Below are 15,849 nucleotides of genomic sequence, written 5' to 3'. Positions count from 1 at the left end.
GTGTGGAGTTTGCACATTCTCCCCTGTGTCTGTGTGAGTTTCCTCCCATAATCCCATGTGCAGGTCAAGTGAATTGGCTGTGTTAAATTGCCCATAGCGTTCAAGGTAAATGTAGGGGAATGGGTCGGTGTGGACTTGTTGGGCCGAAGGGCCTGTTTCCATACTATAGGTAATCTAATCTAATCTAAAACAAGGCTACACAGTTTCAGAAGAAGCGACCTTCCATTTGAGATGGAATAAGGAGGGCTTTGGAAATCCCTTGCCCTGAGAGTAGTGCAAATGGTCATTGAATATATCCAACCCTTCTTTTGACAATGTTCAAATCAACAAGGGAGGAGGAGTTAGGGGAGGGGAAGGGGGCTGCTCAGATGGAAGTGGGGGGGCTGAGGCCACGAATGTAACAAATGGTGCTGGAGAGGCCGAATGGCCGTCTTCTAGCCCTGTTTCTTAATCATAGAATTCCCTACAGTGTGGAACCAGGCCCTTCGTCCCAACAAGTCAACACCTACCCTCCGAAGAGTATCCCACCCAAGCCCATTCCCCATTAGTCTACACTTACCTCTGACAAATGCACCTACTGCACATCCCTGAACATTATGGGACAATTTAGCATGGCCAATCCATCTAACCCGCGCTTCTTTGGACTGTTGGAGGAAACCCACACAGACACGGGCAGAATGTGCAAACTCCACGCGGACAGTCTCCCGAGGCTGGAATCGAACCTGGGTCCCTGGTGCACTGAGGCAGCAGTGCTAACCACTGAGACACCATGCCGCCCCCAGGAACTTCAAGATTTTGCATTTCAGCTCCTTTGACCCATAGTACGATCAACAGAAATGAAAAAACTTCAGGAAAGTTACCTCGACTCTCAAGAGGTCATCTGATGGGATTTCCTCAATCTTCTGCTCTGCCTGGTCCACCAGTTTGGTGCTGAGCTCCACCAGGACTCGGCCACGGTAGGCCATCGCCTCACTCTGAGGACAGAAGACAATGAGCTGAAATCACACCCTGGCTCTACATCGCCCTGCAGCCCCCTGCTCCAAACCCCAGGAGCCCATTGGCGCTGTCTAGCTTAGCAACACCATCATCACTGCCCCTCTGAAAGCGACGAAGGGAGAGTGATATGTAACAGAGTGGGGGGAGGTGTTGAGGAGGTGGGAGAAAGGAGGGATTGAAGGGAGGAAGGAGAGATGGGCACAAAGGCAGACACCGGAAGGGCAAGAGAGAAAGTGGAAGTGGGAAGGAGAGAAAAGCAAGCACAATGGAAGAAAGGAAGGAATGTGGATGGAAGGGATGGGAAGAGAAAGAGAGTAGAAAGAAAGAAACGTGTGAAGGAAAGAGCTTTCCAATCTACAACGCACTTCCAAACCATCATTACTGTGGTGTAGGCCAATATACGTCACCCTATACATCACCCATCACTTCCAGCACAGCCCAGCTATCACAAAGACATCTTCCTTATCGGAGGAAATTCCTTGAATGTCTCCTTCACATTCTACACCTGCATCCTCTATCTCCCTCCCTGCAACGACACCTCCCCCACCCCATTACAATCAGACCTGCCTTCCCATCTTACCAATATGATGAGAGTATCTCTTGATCGACCTGGACTCTGGAGTTTCATTCTCACTCAGCTCTCCTTCCTCCACCTCCCTGTATCCTCACTGGGTTGACATGAACACATCAAACCATCTCCTACTCCAACATACCGAGGGATGTTTCGAAATGAGCAAACAGGCAGCTCGAGGGGGAGGGCTCCACCTGCGCTGACACCTTGGCTCCTGGTTCAACAACACCTCGATCTGTACACTCCCCTGCACCTCTGTTTATAAAGCCCTCTATGACCGTGTTACATGTCCCTCAGCTCTCTAAGCTCCTGAACCCCCTCAAGCTCCAAGATACATGCACTGTTCCAATCCCACCCATATCCCTGAATTTTCCAATGCTGACTGGTCTCCAAGCTCTGGAATTCCTTTCCTAATCCTCTGAGCCTGCGCTGCACTCAAATCAAATCATAAGAGTCATAGAGATGTGCAGCATGGACAAATTCCCCTTTGGTCCAACTCATCCATGCCAACCAGATATCCTAACCTACTCTAGTCCCATTTGCCAGCATTTGGCCCATATCCCTCCAAACCCTTCCTATTCATATACCCATCCAAATGCCTCTTAAATGTTACAATTGTACCAGCCTCCACCACATCCTCTGGCAACTCATTCCATACACGTACCACCCTCTGTGTGAAAAGGTTGCCCATTAGGTCTCTTTTATATCCTTCCACTCTCACCCTAAACCTATGCCCTCTAGTTCTGGACTCCCCCACCCCAGGGAAAAGACCTTGTCTCATTACTTTGACCATGCCCCTCATGATTTTATAAACCTCTATAAGGTCACCCCTCAGTCTCTGATGCTCCAGGGAAAACAGCCCCAGCCTATTCAGCCTCTCCCTGTAATTCAACCCCTGGCAACATCCTTGTAAATCTTTTCTGAACCCTTTCAAGTTTGCTCCTTACACCTGACCTTTGTTGCGAATCATTTAGCCACCAGACACCTTCCCTGGCTCAATATCAGAGTCGGTCTGATAAAGATTCTGGAATACACTCTGGGATGTTTCCAGTCAGATATTAAACCCTTGTCCATCTGAAGGGACACTAAAAGATCCCCCGGCACTGTTTGTAAGGATAGCAGGGGAACCCTGTCTCATTGTCTGGCCAATATCTAACCCTCGATCATTCTAACAGAACAGGCTCTTTGGTTCTTATTGCATTGTTTTTTTTTGGGAACTTGCTGTTCATAAATTGGCTGCCCACTGCTATGTGAGATTGTGAGGATGTGACATAAGTGGAACATCCTTGTTTGCTATGTCCTTGTTTGCTATGACTTGCCTGAACCGTTCGCAACACGAAGTTTTCACTGTACTTAGGTTGTGTCACTACAATAAATCAAATTAGACAACTCGTGTCACTTATGACTATTTGAACCTTAGCATCACAATGCTAAAAGGAAACTGCTATTGGAAATCAAGTTTCTACTCCAGCCTGACCCTTTGACGTTACTGGAGAAAGTGAGGACTGCAGATGCTGGAGATCAGAGCTGAAAATGTGTTGCTGGAAAAGCGCAGCAGGTCAGGCAGCATCCAAGGAGCAGGAGAATCAGCTCATGCCCGAAACATCGATTCCCCTGCTCTTTGGATGCTGCCTGACCTGCTGCGCTTTTCCAGCAACACATTTTCAGCTTTCTTCTCCCTTGAAGTTACTCTCTGGGAAATGTGAGTGAGTCTCCGTGCTCCGTACCTTTCCCAGGTTCATGTCAACGTACGGATCGGGAAAGCCGGTGAACTCTCTGGGACTGCCGTACAGGTTCATAAAGCAGGGTCCAAAGGACGGGAGGTATCCCAGGCCGTCATCCACTGTTAGCGGTCCGGGAAGGAAAGAACAGAGAGGTCCACAGGAAAACATTACTCAGGTCACAAACTCCACAACTGCTCCGCCCAATCCCAATTTACCACCCCCTCACCCAGTCCCAACTCTGACCCAGGCGATCTCATTCTGCCCCATCCAGTCCCAATTCCATTCCCAATCCCAATTTACCACCCACTCACCCAGTCGCAACTCTGACCCAGGCAATTCCATTCTGCCCCATCCAATCCCAATTCCATTCCCAATCCCAATTCACATCCCTTACCCAGTCCCAATTCTCACCCAGACAATTCCATTCTGTCCCATCCAGTCCCAATTCCATTCCCAATCCCAATCCCAATTTACCACCCCCTCACCCAGTCCCAATTGTCACCCAGGCAATTCCATTCTGCCCCATCCAATCCTAATTCCATCCCCAATCCCAATTCACACCCCACTGGCCTAAACACTACCCCAATCCAGAATAATCTCAGAATAAAGGTGCGCCTATTTAAGAATGAAATGAGGAGGAACCTCTTCTCTCAGAGGGTTGTGAATCTTTGGAACTCCTTGCCACAGAGAGAGCTGCTGGGGCAGAGTCCTTGTGTGTATACTGAAGGCTGAGAGAGATTCCTGACCGGCCGAGGATTTAGGGGTTATGGGAAAAGGGCAGGAAAGTGGATGTGAGGAATGTTGGATCAGCCATGATCCCATCGAATGGGATAGGATGGGCCATGCAGCCTGCTCCCATCTCTATTTCGATGGTCTAATGGCCAACTCAATCCCAGCAACTAACACCAATCAGCAAACTGATGGAAGGTAGTGACTGCAGTACTGTCAAGCAGGGGCCATAGCGACGCAATGAAAAGCAAATTACAGCTGATGATGTGAGAGAATCACACTAAACCTGAAACGTTACCTCTATTTCTCTCTCCACGAATGCTGCCAATTTTCTCCAGCATTTTCCATTCCCACAGCAATAACCTGCCACTCAGTTTGGATTTGTCTGCGGTCCCTCAGCCTCAGACTTCATTGGTCCAAGCAAAGACAAAATGGCACAATGGAGAGGTAAAGTGAAGGATTCCCCTTATTGTTGAGGCGGGCATGTGTTTAAAGGGGGGGGGGGTAGGCATTATTAGTAAGGACAGTATGTGTTATCCATCCCTAATTACCCCCAAACTGAGCATCTTGCTCGCCAATTGCAGCACGTTGCTATGAGTCTGGAGTCACATGTAGGCCTGGCCAGGTAAGGATGGCAGATTTCCTTCCCTAAAGCACAGTTATGAACCACATTGGTTTGTACAACAATTGATGATAGGCCGTCTTCACAAAGGCTAGCTCTGTACTGCAGAGCCATTGATTTAATTTCTTAAAAATCGATCAAATTCCAGTTGTGGGGTTTGACTTAATTTCGCACCGAGGAACTCTGAGAAAATCGGAGTAATTCGAAATTGATGGGAGGAGGTGGGGAGCACTCTCAGCTGGCCGGAGTTATACTTGGCACACAGGAACGTGGCTGTGGTTGTTGGAGGTCAGTCATCTCAGCTCCAGGGCATCTCCGCAGTTGTCCTTGGAGTAGTGTCCTAGGCCAAACCATCTTCAGCTGCTTCATCAATGACTTTCCCTCCATCGTAAGGTCAGAAGTGGAGCTGTTCACTGGTGTTCGTGTACTTTGAAACTCCATTTGCCAGACCGACTTTGAGTCCTCTTGGCCAGCATGGATTTCCAGTCTCAAGGTGATTCCGGCCTTGTTAACCCTCAGGTGAAGCCTGGCACAGTCTAGAGTCAAGACCCAACATGGACTGGAGGCTCGGTACCAACATAGACTGGGTTGGAAGACCATTGTCCTGAACATTTTTATTCTCCACTTTATAAATTATTCCTAAAATCTGCAATGCTGGATTTTTTTTCTTTTCCTACTTTTCTAAGAAGTGTATCTGTAGAAGCTTTATCTAGGGACCTTTGTACCTCAGACTTGTACACTCTTCACTGTGCTTAAAGCATATAAAGCAATTCTAATTCTAATTTTAAATCCATTTACAGCTCCTCAGCCTAGATACCTCTTCCTGAAATCCCATCATTGAAACCCTAACGAGCAACAGCATAGAAGTCACCACTGTCTGGACATTGAACTGTCCCGGGCGGGAATTCCACAGCGAGTAACTCACCTCTTGACTCCCCAAAGCCTGTCCACCATCTACAAGGCACAAGTCAGACAGAATACTCCCCATTTGCCTGGATGGGTGGGTACAGCTCCAACAACACTCAAGAAGTGCAATCAATTCAACAGATCTTCCAAAGACCCAGTGCAGGCATGATGGACTGAGTGGCCTCGTTCTGTACTGCATCTTTTGAAGTGACTTCTCGATCCCAATACCTGAGGGAACAGTTTCTGGTTGTAAGTATTGCTCGCTGAGCTGGAAGGTTTGTTTTCAGACGTTTCATCACCATGCTCAGTAACACCATCAGGGAGTGAAGCGCTGGTGTTCTGTCCCGCTTTCTAGGTATCTGTCTGGGTCTGTTGTGGTGGGTGATATTACTTCTGGTTCTTTAGATTAGACTTACAGTGTGGAAACAGGCCCTTCGGCCCAACAAGTCCACACCGACCCGCCGAAGCGAAACCCACCCATACTCCTACATTACCCCTTACCTAACACTACAGGCAATTTAGCATGGCCAATTCACCTGACCCGCACATCTTTTGACTGTGGGAGGAAACCGGAGCACCCGGAGGAAACCCACGCAGACACGGGGAGAATGTGCAAACTCCACACAGTCAGTCGCCTGAGTCGGGAATTGAACCCGGGTCTTCAGGCGCTGTGAGGCAGCAGTGCTAACCACTGTGCCACCGTGCCGCCCACAAATTCTTCTCAGAGTTTGGTCAATGGGGTCCAAATTGATGTGTTTGTTGATGGGAGTTCCAGTTTGAATGCCAGGCCTCTATGAATTCTTGTGCGTGTCTCTGTTTAGCCTGTCCCTGGATGGATGTATTGTCCCAGTCGAATTGGTGCCCCTCGTCATCTGTGTGTATAAATACCAGTGATAGTGGGTCATGTCTTTTGGTGGCTAGTTTGTGGTTGTGTCTCCTGGTGGCTAGTTTCCTGCCCGTCTGTCCGATGTGATGTTTGTTGCAGTCCTTGCGAGGTATTTTGTATATAACATTTGTTTTGCTGATTGTTGGTGCAGGATCATTTAGGCTCATCAGGAGCTGCTTCAGTGTGGTGGTAGGTTTGTGGGCTACCATGATGCCAAGGGGCCGGAATAGTCTGGTTGTCATCTCCGAGATATCTTTAACGTATGGGAGTGTGGAACAGTCTCTCAGTGCCTAGCCTTTCAAATCCCTCTAATCAGTTTCAAGACCTCGATGAGGGCACCATTTGTCCAAGTGCTTACTGCTTTATACAAATAAAATCTGTACTAAACTATCGAATGGAGGACCACAGACGCCGTGTGGACCAGTGGGAGGAACGATGCTATTGTAGGTTCATAGTGCTGCTGCTGCCCCTACTTGTAGTTACTCCTGGACCAGAGGTCAGGGTCTGTCATACCCCTTCACCCCCATCCCTGTAACTCATCTGAAACCATTCTCTGCCATCCTTCATCCAATCCCTCCAGTGCAGGTGGTGGCCATTCAGCCCATTGAGTCCAGACCAACCCTCCAAGGAGCATCCCACTAGCCCCACATTCACCATACTGCAAACTATTGGGTGTTTTAGCACGGCCAATCCACCTAACCCGCACATCTTTGGATTGTGGGACCGGAGCGCCCAAAGGAAACCCTCACGCACACAGGCAGAATGTGCAAACTCCACACAGTCACCCAAGGCTGGAAATGAACCCAGGTCCCTGGCACTGTGAGGCAGCAGTGCTAACCACTGAGCCATCGTGCCCTCCCGGGATGACCCCTCTTTCTGCTGCCCTTCACTTTGCCGTCCAGGAGAGATCTTCATAACTTCTCAGCTCTGATCGAAAAGCCGAAACACTGACATTCTCTTTCCTGGATGTTCTTTCTGCTCTTATACCATCCAGTTTCTTTTCATTGGTTTTTACCTGGAATATACATCAGCATCAACCAGCATCAAGTTTGTTCCACAGACGTTAATTTATTGTCGACGTTCCTGAGATATGCAGGAATGTGGATAGAAAGCTGCAAATTATGAGTAACACTTCATTCATGCTTTAAAATGACTTCTGGTAGCCTCCAACTTCCTTCAAACACTTCCAAAGGTCATGTTATCAGGGTTTACCATCCCGGTGATGGGTTCAAATCCACCCCCAACCCCCCCGCCCCCCCCCACCAGTTTGAAATGTGAAGCTGGAGAAAGAAACATCTGCTGGAATAAGCAGCAGGGACCTGATTGTTGTCGAAAGCCAATTGTTTCGGCAAACTCCTTTTTGAGAAGGAAACCTGTCATCTTTCCCTGATCTATCAAGTCATTCAGTTATACAAGGGCCACTCACCTTGGGAAATGAAAACTAGCCATGAACACACTATAAAATATAAACTTAAATATCAATTGTGAGGGGAAACGCAATGATGTGTGTTTCTGAGGCTTACATTACCTTAGGCTCCCCAAAAATACTGGTCAACACATCTGGCTCTGGGTCCACTCATGACCAACTTACCTTGTCACTGAAACCTAAAGAGTCAAGAGTTCATAATTAAACACTCTACCCAAGCTAGCATTGGCCTGAGCTTCCTAAACAATACCTTACTCACAACCAATACCATTCCCATCATTTCCAGCACCAACACCATTCCCCAACAACATTCCCAACACCATTCCTGTCATCCCCAACACCAACATCATTCCCAACACCAACAACATTCCCACCAACAACAATGTTCCCAACACCAGCACCATTCCTCAACAACATTCCCCAACATTCCAAACCCCAACACGGTTCACCAGCAATATTCCCAACATTCCCAACATCAACACCGACACCAAGACTATTTCCAAAACCAACAAAGTTTCCAACACAAACATTATTCCCAACACCAACAATGTTCCTAACACCAACATCATTCCCAGCACCAAGACCATTCCCATCACCAACACCACTCCCACCACCAAGACCATTCCCAATACCAACAATGTTCCTAACACCAACATCATTCCCAGCACCAAGACCATTCCCATCACCAACACCACTCCCACCACCAAGACCATTCCCAATACCAACAATGTTTCCAACACCAAAATCATTCCCAACACCAACACTACTCCCAACACCACCATTGTTCCCACCAACATTGATCCCAACACCATCATCATTACCAACACCAACACCATTCCCAACACCAATACCATTCCCAACACCAACACCATTCCCAACACCAATACCATTGCCAACACTACCAGCACCAATACCAATTCCTCAAGTTCATGCAGCCAGAAAGACAGAGATTGTACCCATAATATCAATCACATTGGAGCATCTCTATCAATACAGAGATGGAAGGTGGGCAGGATGATTTTCGTCAACACTAATCAATGGAGTTTGCGCTAAAGAGTCATCACTGTTGAGAGTGGGAAAATGGAACATGGATTACGATGATCCACTTTTGCTCTCTTCATCAACTAATTCCATCTGTTTACAGAGAAGGATGTCCTGTTTAGTTGTAAGAGAGGCCATTGGAGCAAAGTAATTGCTCCTGAGAGAGACAATGAAGGACAGGGTGCTGTTTGCCCTGAGCTCAGTCAAAAACCTTGATGGGTGGGATTGGGTTTGTCCTTGTGAGAGTTATACAATTATGTTTGCTTATTGCATCCTATTACTGTAGCTCTTGAAACAACATTGTGCCAATTCCCCATTTCTTATTCAATGGGAAACACCCAAGGACAATCTCAGCAAGAACTATTTGTTTGCCTGGAGCATCGAAGGTAAACGTCTGGAAGAAGGTGTTGATGGGGTGAAGTTAGGTGCGTTGAAAGAGGCCAGTGTGGAGCAGCGGTCACTGCAGTGATCAGAGGGACCAACTCTTCTGTTTCTGAGCTTGAAATTCAATGCACTTTTCCATTTTCTCATTCCCAAAGCCACCCACTGACCCCATGGAAGAATTCATATCTACAAGAGACCTTTGGGAATTTTATTTATTGTTGATTATGGGTACACAAGAGGCCGCGTGCACACATGCAGCTGAAAAACAGGATAGGGTGTTCGGTGAGAATGGAATGTACAACAAGGCCACAGCAGATGTCTGAAGGCCAAATCTGGTTAGTCAAACCTTAAAGCCTTTCAATATGATAAATCCATCAGCCAACAGATGCCATTAGTGCAATTTTGGGGGGTGGGGAGGAAATCCCTGTGCAAATGAAAGGGGAGGGGGGGACCTTATATCTCCAATATGGCGGCTGTGATGGAGTACCTCACCACTTGTAGGAGCCGCAGTTTGGTTCACATTTTATACTAATAAGCTCTTTAAAACTCTTCAGGCAATTTCCTATGGAAAGAACTTAAGGTGAAGGGTTGTGTTTAAGATGGAATCAGACATTAAATCAGGCCCAAACACCCCATGCTCGCTCTTTGGCCTCAGCCTGCAGGCAGACAGTGGGGATTGGAGGCTATTCATCAGACATTCACTGGGGGAAACTATCTGCTGTCCAATCTGCCTGACTCCCCTTTTCTGATTGGTTGAATTGGGCAGCACGTGCAACAGGTAGCTACTCCCAGCCGAAGTTAAATTTCACCCCTTAATCTTGTTTGCGAGATGAAAGAAATGATCATTTTGAGGAAAAATGATCTTAAAAGGGTGCAATCATCACCTTCACTGAGTTCCTGAGTCCAACCTCTGCACTTGCAATGATCCTTCAATGGCCCAATAAAACCATTTCCAGGTCAGCTTCTGATTAAGGACTGGCAAATTCCAGGAGGTTGCAAGAGGCTAGATAACTCGAGTAAAGCCATTTGATGCCCACACTCATTTCCTCCTCTGATTACACTGGCAGCGCTATCACTTGGGATTCCCAACCTTTCCCTCCCATTCCCAAGGCAGGTGCCTCCACGTGACTGGGGTGGCACGTAAATTGTGGAAAGGTCATAGGGCAGTCAGGAACTCAGGGAGGGAGAGAGAAGCGTCTGTTGGATTTGGGAGTCAGAGCCCACAGAGTGCCATGCAACCAACACAGGTGTCCATGCAACAGGAAATAAAACCACAAGCAGACTTTGACTGTAAGGCCAGCTACATCCCACTGTCATTCACAGCAAATCGACAAGAAGCAATGAAAAGCAAAAAAGGAAACCCAGAAACAACATAATTGAATGTAAAAAAAATCATTCAATTAAACCTACAGCCGCCGATGGGTTCAGACTCCATTGAGCAAATATCTGAAGCACAAAGATATGGAAAAGAAAGAGACATTAGCCTGTCTAAGGTTAGGCAACACACTACAGAGGATAAGAGAGAGAGAGAAAGAGAGACTAGGAGAGAGAGTGTGAGAGAGAGAACAGAGAGAGGAGAGAGAGAGAGAGCACAGAGACAGGGGAGAGATAAAGAGAGAGGGAGAACAGAGACGGGGAGAGAGAGAGAACAGAGACAGGGGAGAGATAGAGAGAGAGAGCACAGAAACAGGGGAGAGAGAGAGAGAGAGCATAGAGACAGGGGAGAGAGAGAGAGAAAGGGAGAGAGAGAGAAAGGGAGATGAGAGAGATAGATAGATAGAGAGAGAGAGAGAGACAGAACTGAGAGAGGAAGAATAAACAACTTTGGAAAGAGTGCAGTGTAGATTTAACCAAGATATCTGGGTTAAATTGAGTGGAGAGATGACATTAGCTAGAGTTGTGTTTTCTGGAATTCAGAGGTTTAAGAACTGGGTTCATAATTCTCCAAGACATTAGGGGAACTCAATTCAGTAAAAGGGGAATCAGAGAGTTTTGAGTAGTTGGAAATCTCGATTTATTTTAGGTAGTATAAGACATGTCAGGGGCAAGTGAGATTTGAACCCAGACCTTGTGGACTAGAGATATACTGGTTGGGAATCTGAGATTAAGGAAAACTCTAAAACCAGACATTTCCAGAATGAAACTAACAAAATAATCCTCTCCACACTAAAATTGGTCAAAGCTTGGAATTCTGGTCTACAACTGGCAATTGATACCAGATCAAGTGTTAATTTTAAATTTACTGTAAGTCTCTCAGTCTGTTCCTCTCAGGGAGAAATCTGTAAACTGACCGGTGTCATTTAGATCCCCACTCTCTCTCTTTTGGAGAGCTAGCTGTACACTGACCGGTCTCTCTGAGATCCCCACTCTCTCTCAGCAAGATATCTGGACACTGACTGGGCACTCTCTCAGTCCCCTCTCACTCTTGGTGAGATATCTGGACACTGCTGTTTCTCAATCCCTCTCTCTCTCATGATGATTGTTGCAAACTGATTAGAAATGGGTTTATGTGATAAATATTGATCCCTCATAGAGAGCAAACTCCCCTGTCATTGTGTGACTGTTAGGAAATGGGATTTAGTATAGAGTCATGGAGGCATAGAGATGTACAGCATGGAAACAGATCCTTCAATCCAACTCATCCATGCCAACCAGATATCCCAATCCATATCCAGCCCCACCTGCCAGCAACCAGCACACATTCCTCCAAACCCTTCCTATTCATATATCCATCAAGATGCCTTTTAAATGTTGCAATTGTACCAGCCACCACCACTTCCTCTGGCAGCTCATGCCATACATGTACCACCCTCTGCATAAAAATATTGTCCCTTCGGTCTCTTTTATATCTTTCCCCTCTCACCCTAAACCTATGCCCTCTAGTTCTCGACTCTCCCACCCCAGGGAAAAGACTTTGTCTATTTATCCCATCCATGCCCCTCATGATTTTATAAACCTCTATAAGTTCACCCCTCAGCCTCCGATGCTCCAGGGAAAATAACCCCAGCCTATTCAAACTCTCCCTATCGCTCAAATCCTCCAACCCTGGCAACATCCTTGTAAATCTTTTCTGAACCCTTGCAAGTTTCACAACATCCTTCCGATAGGAAGGAGACCAGAATTGCATGCAATATTCCAACAGTGGCCTAACCAATGTCCTGTACAGCCGCAACATGACCTCCCAACCCCTGTACTCAATACTCTGACCAATAAAGGAAAGCATACCAAACTCCTTCTTCACTATCCTATCTATCTGAGACTCCACTTTCAAGGAGCAATGAACCTGTACTCCAAGGTCTCTTTGTTCAGCAACACTCCCTAGGACATTACCATTAAGTGTATAAGTCCTGACCTGATTTGCCTTTCCAAAAAGCAGCACCTCACATTTATCTAAATTAAACTCGATCTGCCACTTCTCAGCCCATTGGCCCATCTGATTAACTTCCCATTCTAATCTGAGGTAACCCTCTTTGCTGTCCACTTCACCTCCAATTTTGGTGTCATCTGCAAACTTACTAACTGTACCTCTTATGCTCGCATCCAAATCATTTATGTAAATGACAAAAAGTAGAGGGCCCAGCACCGATCCTTGTGGCACTCCACTGGTCACAGGCCTCCAGTCTGAAAAATAACCCTCCACCACCACCCTCTGTCTTCTACCTCTGAGCCAGTTCTGTAACCAAATGGCTAGTTCTCCCTGTATTCCATGAGATCTAAGGTAAAAACAATGACTGCAGATGCTGGAAACCAGATTCTGGATCAGTGGTGCTGGAAGAGCACAGCAGTTCAGGCAGCATTCGAGGAGCAGCAAAATCAACGTTTCGGGCAAAAGCCCTTCATCAGGAATAAAGGCAGAGAGCCTGAAGCGTGGAGAGATAAACTAGAGGAGGGTGGGGTGGAGAAAGAGTAGCACAGAGTACAATAGGTGAGTGGGGGAGGAGATGAAGGTGATAGGTCAGGGAGGAGAGGGTGGAGTGGATAGGTGGAAAAGGAGCTGGGCAGGTCGGACAAGTGAGGGAGCGGCGGCACGGTGGCACAGTGGTTAGCACTGCTGCCTCACAGCACCAGGGACCTAGGTTCAATTCCCACCTCAGGCGACTGACTGTGTGGAGTTTGCACGTTCTCCCCGTGTCTGCGTGGGTTTCCTCCGGGTGCTCCGGTTTCCTCCCACAGTCCAAAGATGTGCGGGCCAGGTGAATTGGCCATGCTAAATTGCCTGTAGTGTTAGGTAAGGGGTATATGTAGGGGTATGGGTGGGTTGCGCTTCGGCGGGTCGGTGTGGACTTGTTGGGCCGAAGGGCCTGTTTCCACACTGTAAGTAATCTAATCTAATCAAAAAAAAGTCTGGACAAGTCATGGGGAGAGTGCTGAGCTGGAAGTTTGAAACTAGGATGAGGTGGGGGAAGGGGAAATGAGGAAACTGTTGAAGTCCACATTGATGCCCTGGGGTTGAAGTGTTCCGAGGCAGAAGATGAGGTGTTCTTCCTCCAGGCGTCTGGTGGTGAGGGAGCGGCGGTGAAGGAGGCCCAGGACCTCCATATCCTCAGCAGACGGGGAGTTGAAATGTTGGGCCACGGGGCGGTGTGGTTGATTGGTGCAGGTGTCCCGGAGATGCTCCCTAAAGCGCTCTGCTAGGAGGCGTCCAGTCTCCCCAATGTAGAGGAGACCGCATTGGGAGCAACGGATACAATGAATGATATTAGTGGATGTGCAGGTAAAACGTTGATGGATGTGGAAGGCTCCTTTAGGGCCTTGGATAGAGGTGAGGGAGGAGGTATGGGCACAGGTTTTACAGTTCCTGCGGTGGCAGGGGAAGGTGCCAGGATGGGAGGGTGGGTTGTAGAGGGGCTTGGACCTGACCAGGTAGTCACGGAGGGAACAGTCTTTGCGGAAGGCAGAAAGGGGTGGGGAGGGAAATAGATCCCTGGTTGTAGGATCTTTTTGGAGGTGACGGAAATGTCGGCGGATGATGTGGTTTATGCGAAGGTTGGTAGGGTGGAAGGTGAGCACCAGGGGCGTTCTGTCCTTGTTACGGTTGGAGGGGTGGTGTCTGAGGGCAGAGGTGCGGGTTGTGGACGAGATGCATTGGAGGGCATCTTTAACCACGTGGGAAGGGAAATTGCGGTCTCTAAAGAAGGAGGCCATCTGGTGAGTTCTGTGGGGGAACTGGTCCTCCTGGGAGCAGATACGGCGGAGGCAGAGGAATTGGGAATACGGGATGGCATTTTTGCAAGAGGTAGGGTGGGAAGAGGTGTAATCCAGGTAGCTGTGGGAGTCAGTGCGTTTGTAAAAAATGTCAGTGTCAAGTCGGTCGTCATTAATGGAGATGGAGAGGTCCAGGAAGGGGAGGGAGGTGTCAGAGGTGGTCCAGGTAAATTTAAGGTCAGGGTGGAATGTGTTGGTAAAGTTGATGAATTGCTCAACCTCCTCGCAGGAGCACAAGGTCGTGCCAATGCAGTCATCAATGTAGCGGAGGAAGAGGTGGGGAGTGGTGCCGGTGTAATTACGGAAGATCAACTGTTCTACGTAGCCAACAAAGAGACAGGCATAGCTGGGACCCATACGTGTGCCCATGGCTACCCCTTTGGTCTGGAGGAAGTGGGAGGATTCGAAGGAGAAATTGTTAAGGGTGAGGACCAGTTCGGCCAAACGAATGAGAGTGTCGGTGGAAGGGTACTGTTGGGGACGTCTGGAGAGGAAAAAACGGAGGGCTTGGAGGCCCTGGTCATGGCGGATGGAGGTATAGAGGGATTGGATATCCATGGTGAAGATGAGGCGTTGGGGGCCGGGGAAACGGAAGTCTTGGAGGAGGTGGAGGGCGTGGGTGGTGTCTTGGAGGAGGTGAACCTTGCTAATCAGTCTCCCATGGGGAACCTTGTCGAACGCCTTACTGAAGTCTATTTAGATCACATCTACCGCTCTGTCCTCGTCCATCCTCTTTGTTACTTCTTCAAAAAAGAAGAAGCGGTGGTGGCACGGTGGCACAGTGGTTAGCACTGCTGCCTCACAGCACCAGAGACCCGGGTTCAATTCCCGCCTTAGGTGACTGACTGTGTGGAGTTTGCACATTCTCCCCGAGTCTGCGTGGGTTTCCTCCAGGTGCTCCGGTTTCCTCCCACAGTCCAAAGATGTGCAGGTCAGGTGAATTGGCCATGCTAAATTGCCCGTAGTGTTAGGTAAGGGGTAAATGTAGGGGTATGGGTGGGTTGCGCTTCGGCGGGTCGGTGTGGACTTGTTGTGCCGAAGGGCCTGTTTCCACACTGTAAGTAATCTAATCTAAAAAAAACTCAATCAAGTTTGTGAGACATGATTTCCCATGCACAAAGCCATGATGACTATCCCAAATCAGTCCTTGCCTTTCCAAATACATGTACATCCTGTCTCTCAGGATTCCCTCCAATAACTTGCCTAACACTGACGTCAGGCTCACTGGTCTATAGTTCCCTGGCTTGCCTTTACCACCCTCCTTTAATATTGGCAGCACGTTAGCCAACCTCCAGTCTTCCGACAACTCATCTGCCTCCACCTCTGGCAGTGCATTCCAGGCACTCACTACCCTCTCTC

General features: G+C 48.1%; 1 protein-coding gene across 6 annotated transcripts in view; it reads right to left on the bottom strand.

The window, feature by feature from the left end:
- The window catches only part of dysf (dysferlin, limb girdle muscular dystrophy 2B (autosomal recessive)), a 440,247-nt gene that overhangs the window by 221,996 nt on the left and 202,402 nt on the right, over positions 1–15,849 (bottom strand). For 4 of the 6 annotated variants that reach the window (XM_060835988.1, XM_060835909.1, XM_060836235.1 and 1 more), the window contains exons 17-19: positions 10,696–10,731; positions 3,295–3,410; positions 861–974 (exon numbers count right to left, since the gene is read on the bottom strand). In XM_060835988.1, the coding sequence (XP_060691971.1) occupies positions 861–974; positions 3,295–3,410; positions 10,696–10,731 (266 nt within the window). The remainder of the gene's footprint in view (positions 1–860; positions 975–3,294; positions 3,411–10,695; positions 10,732–15,849) is intronic. The other 2 variants (XM_060836069.1, XM_060836318.1) reach the window with 1 other exon arrangement.

Source organism: Hemiscyllium ocellatum, chromosome 1 (genome assembly GCF_020745735.1).
Source record: "Hemiscyllium ocellatum isolate sHemOce1 chromosome 1, sHemOce1.pat.X.cur, whole genome shotgun sequence".
In the NCBI taxonomy this organism is placed as follows: Eukaryota; Metazoa; Chordata; class Chondrichthyes; order Orectolobiformes; family Hemiscylliidae; genus Hemiscyllium; species Hemiscyllium ocellatum.
Note: the sequence above shows the minus strand (reverse complement) of the source record. Positions and strands in the feature narration are given on the sequence as shown.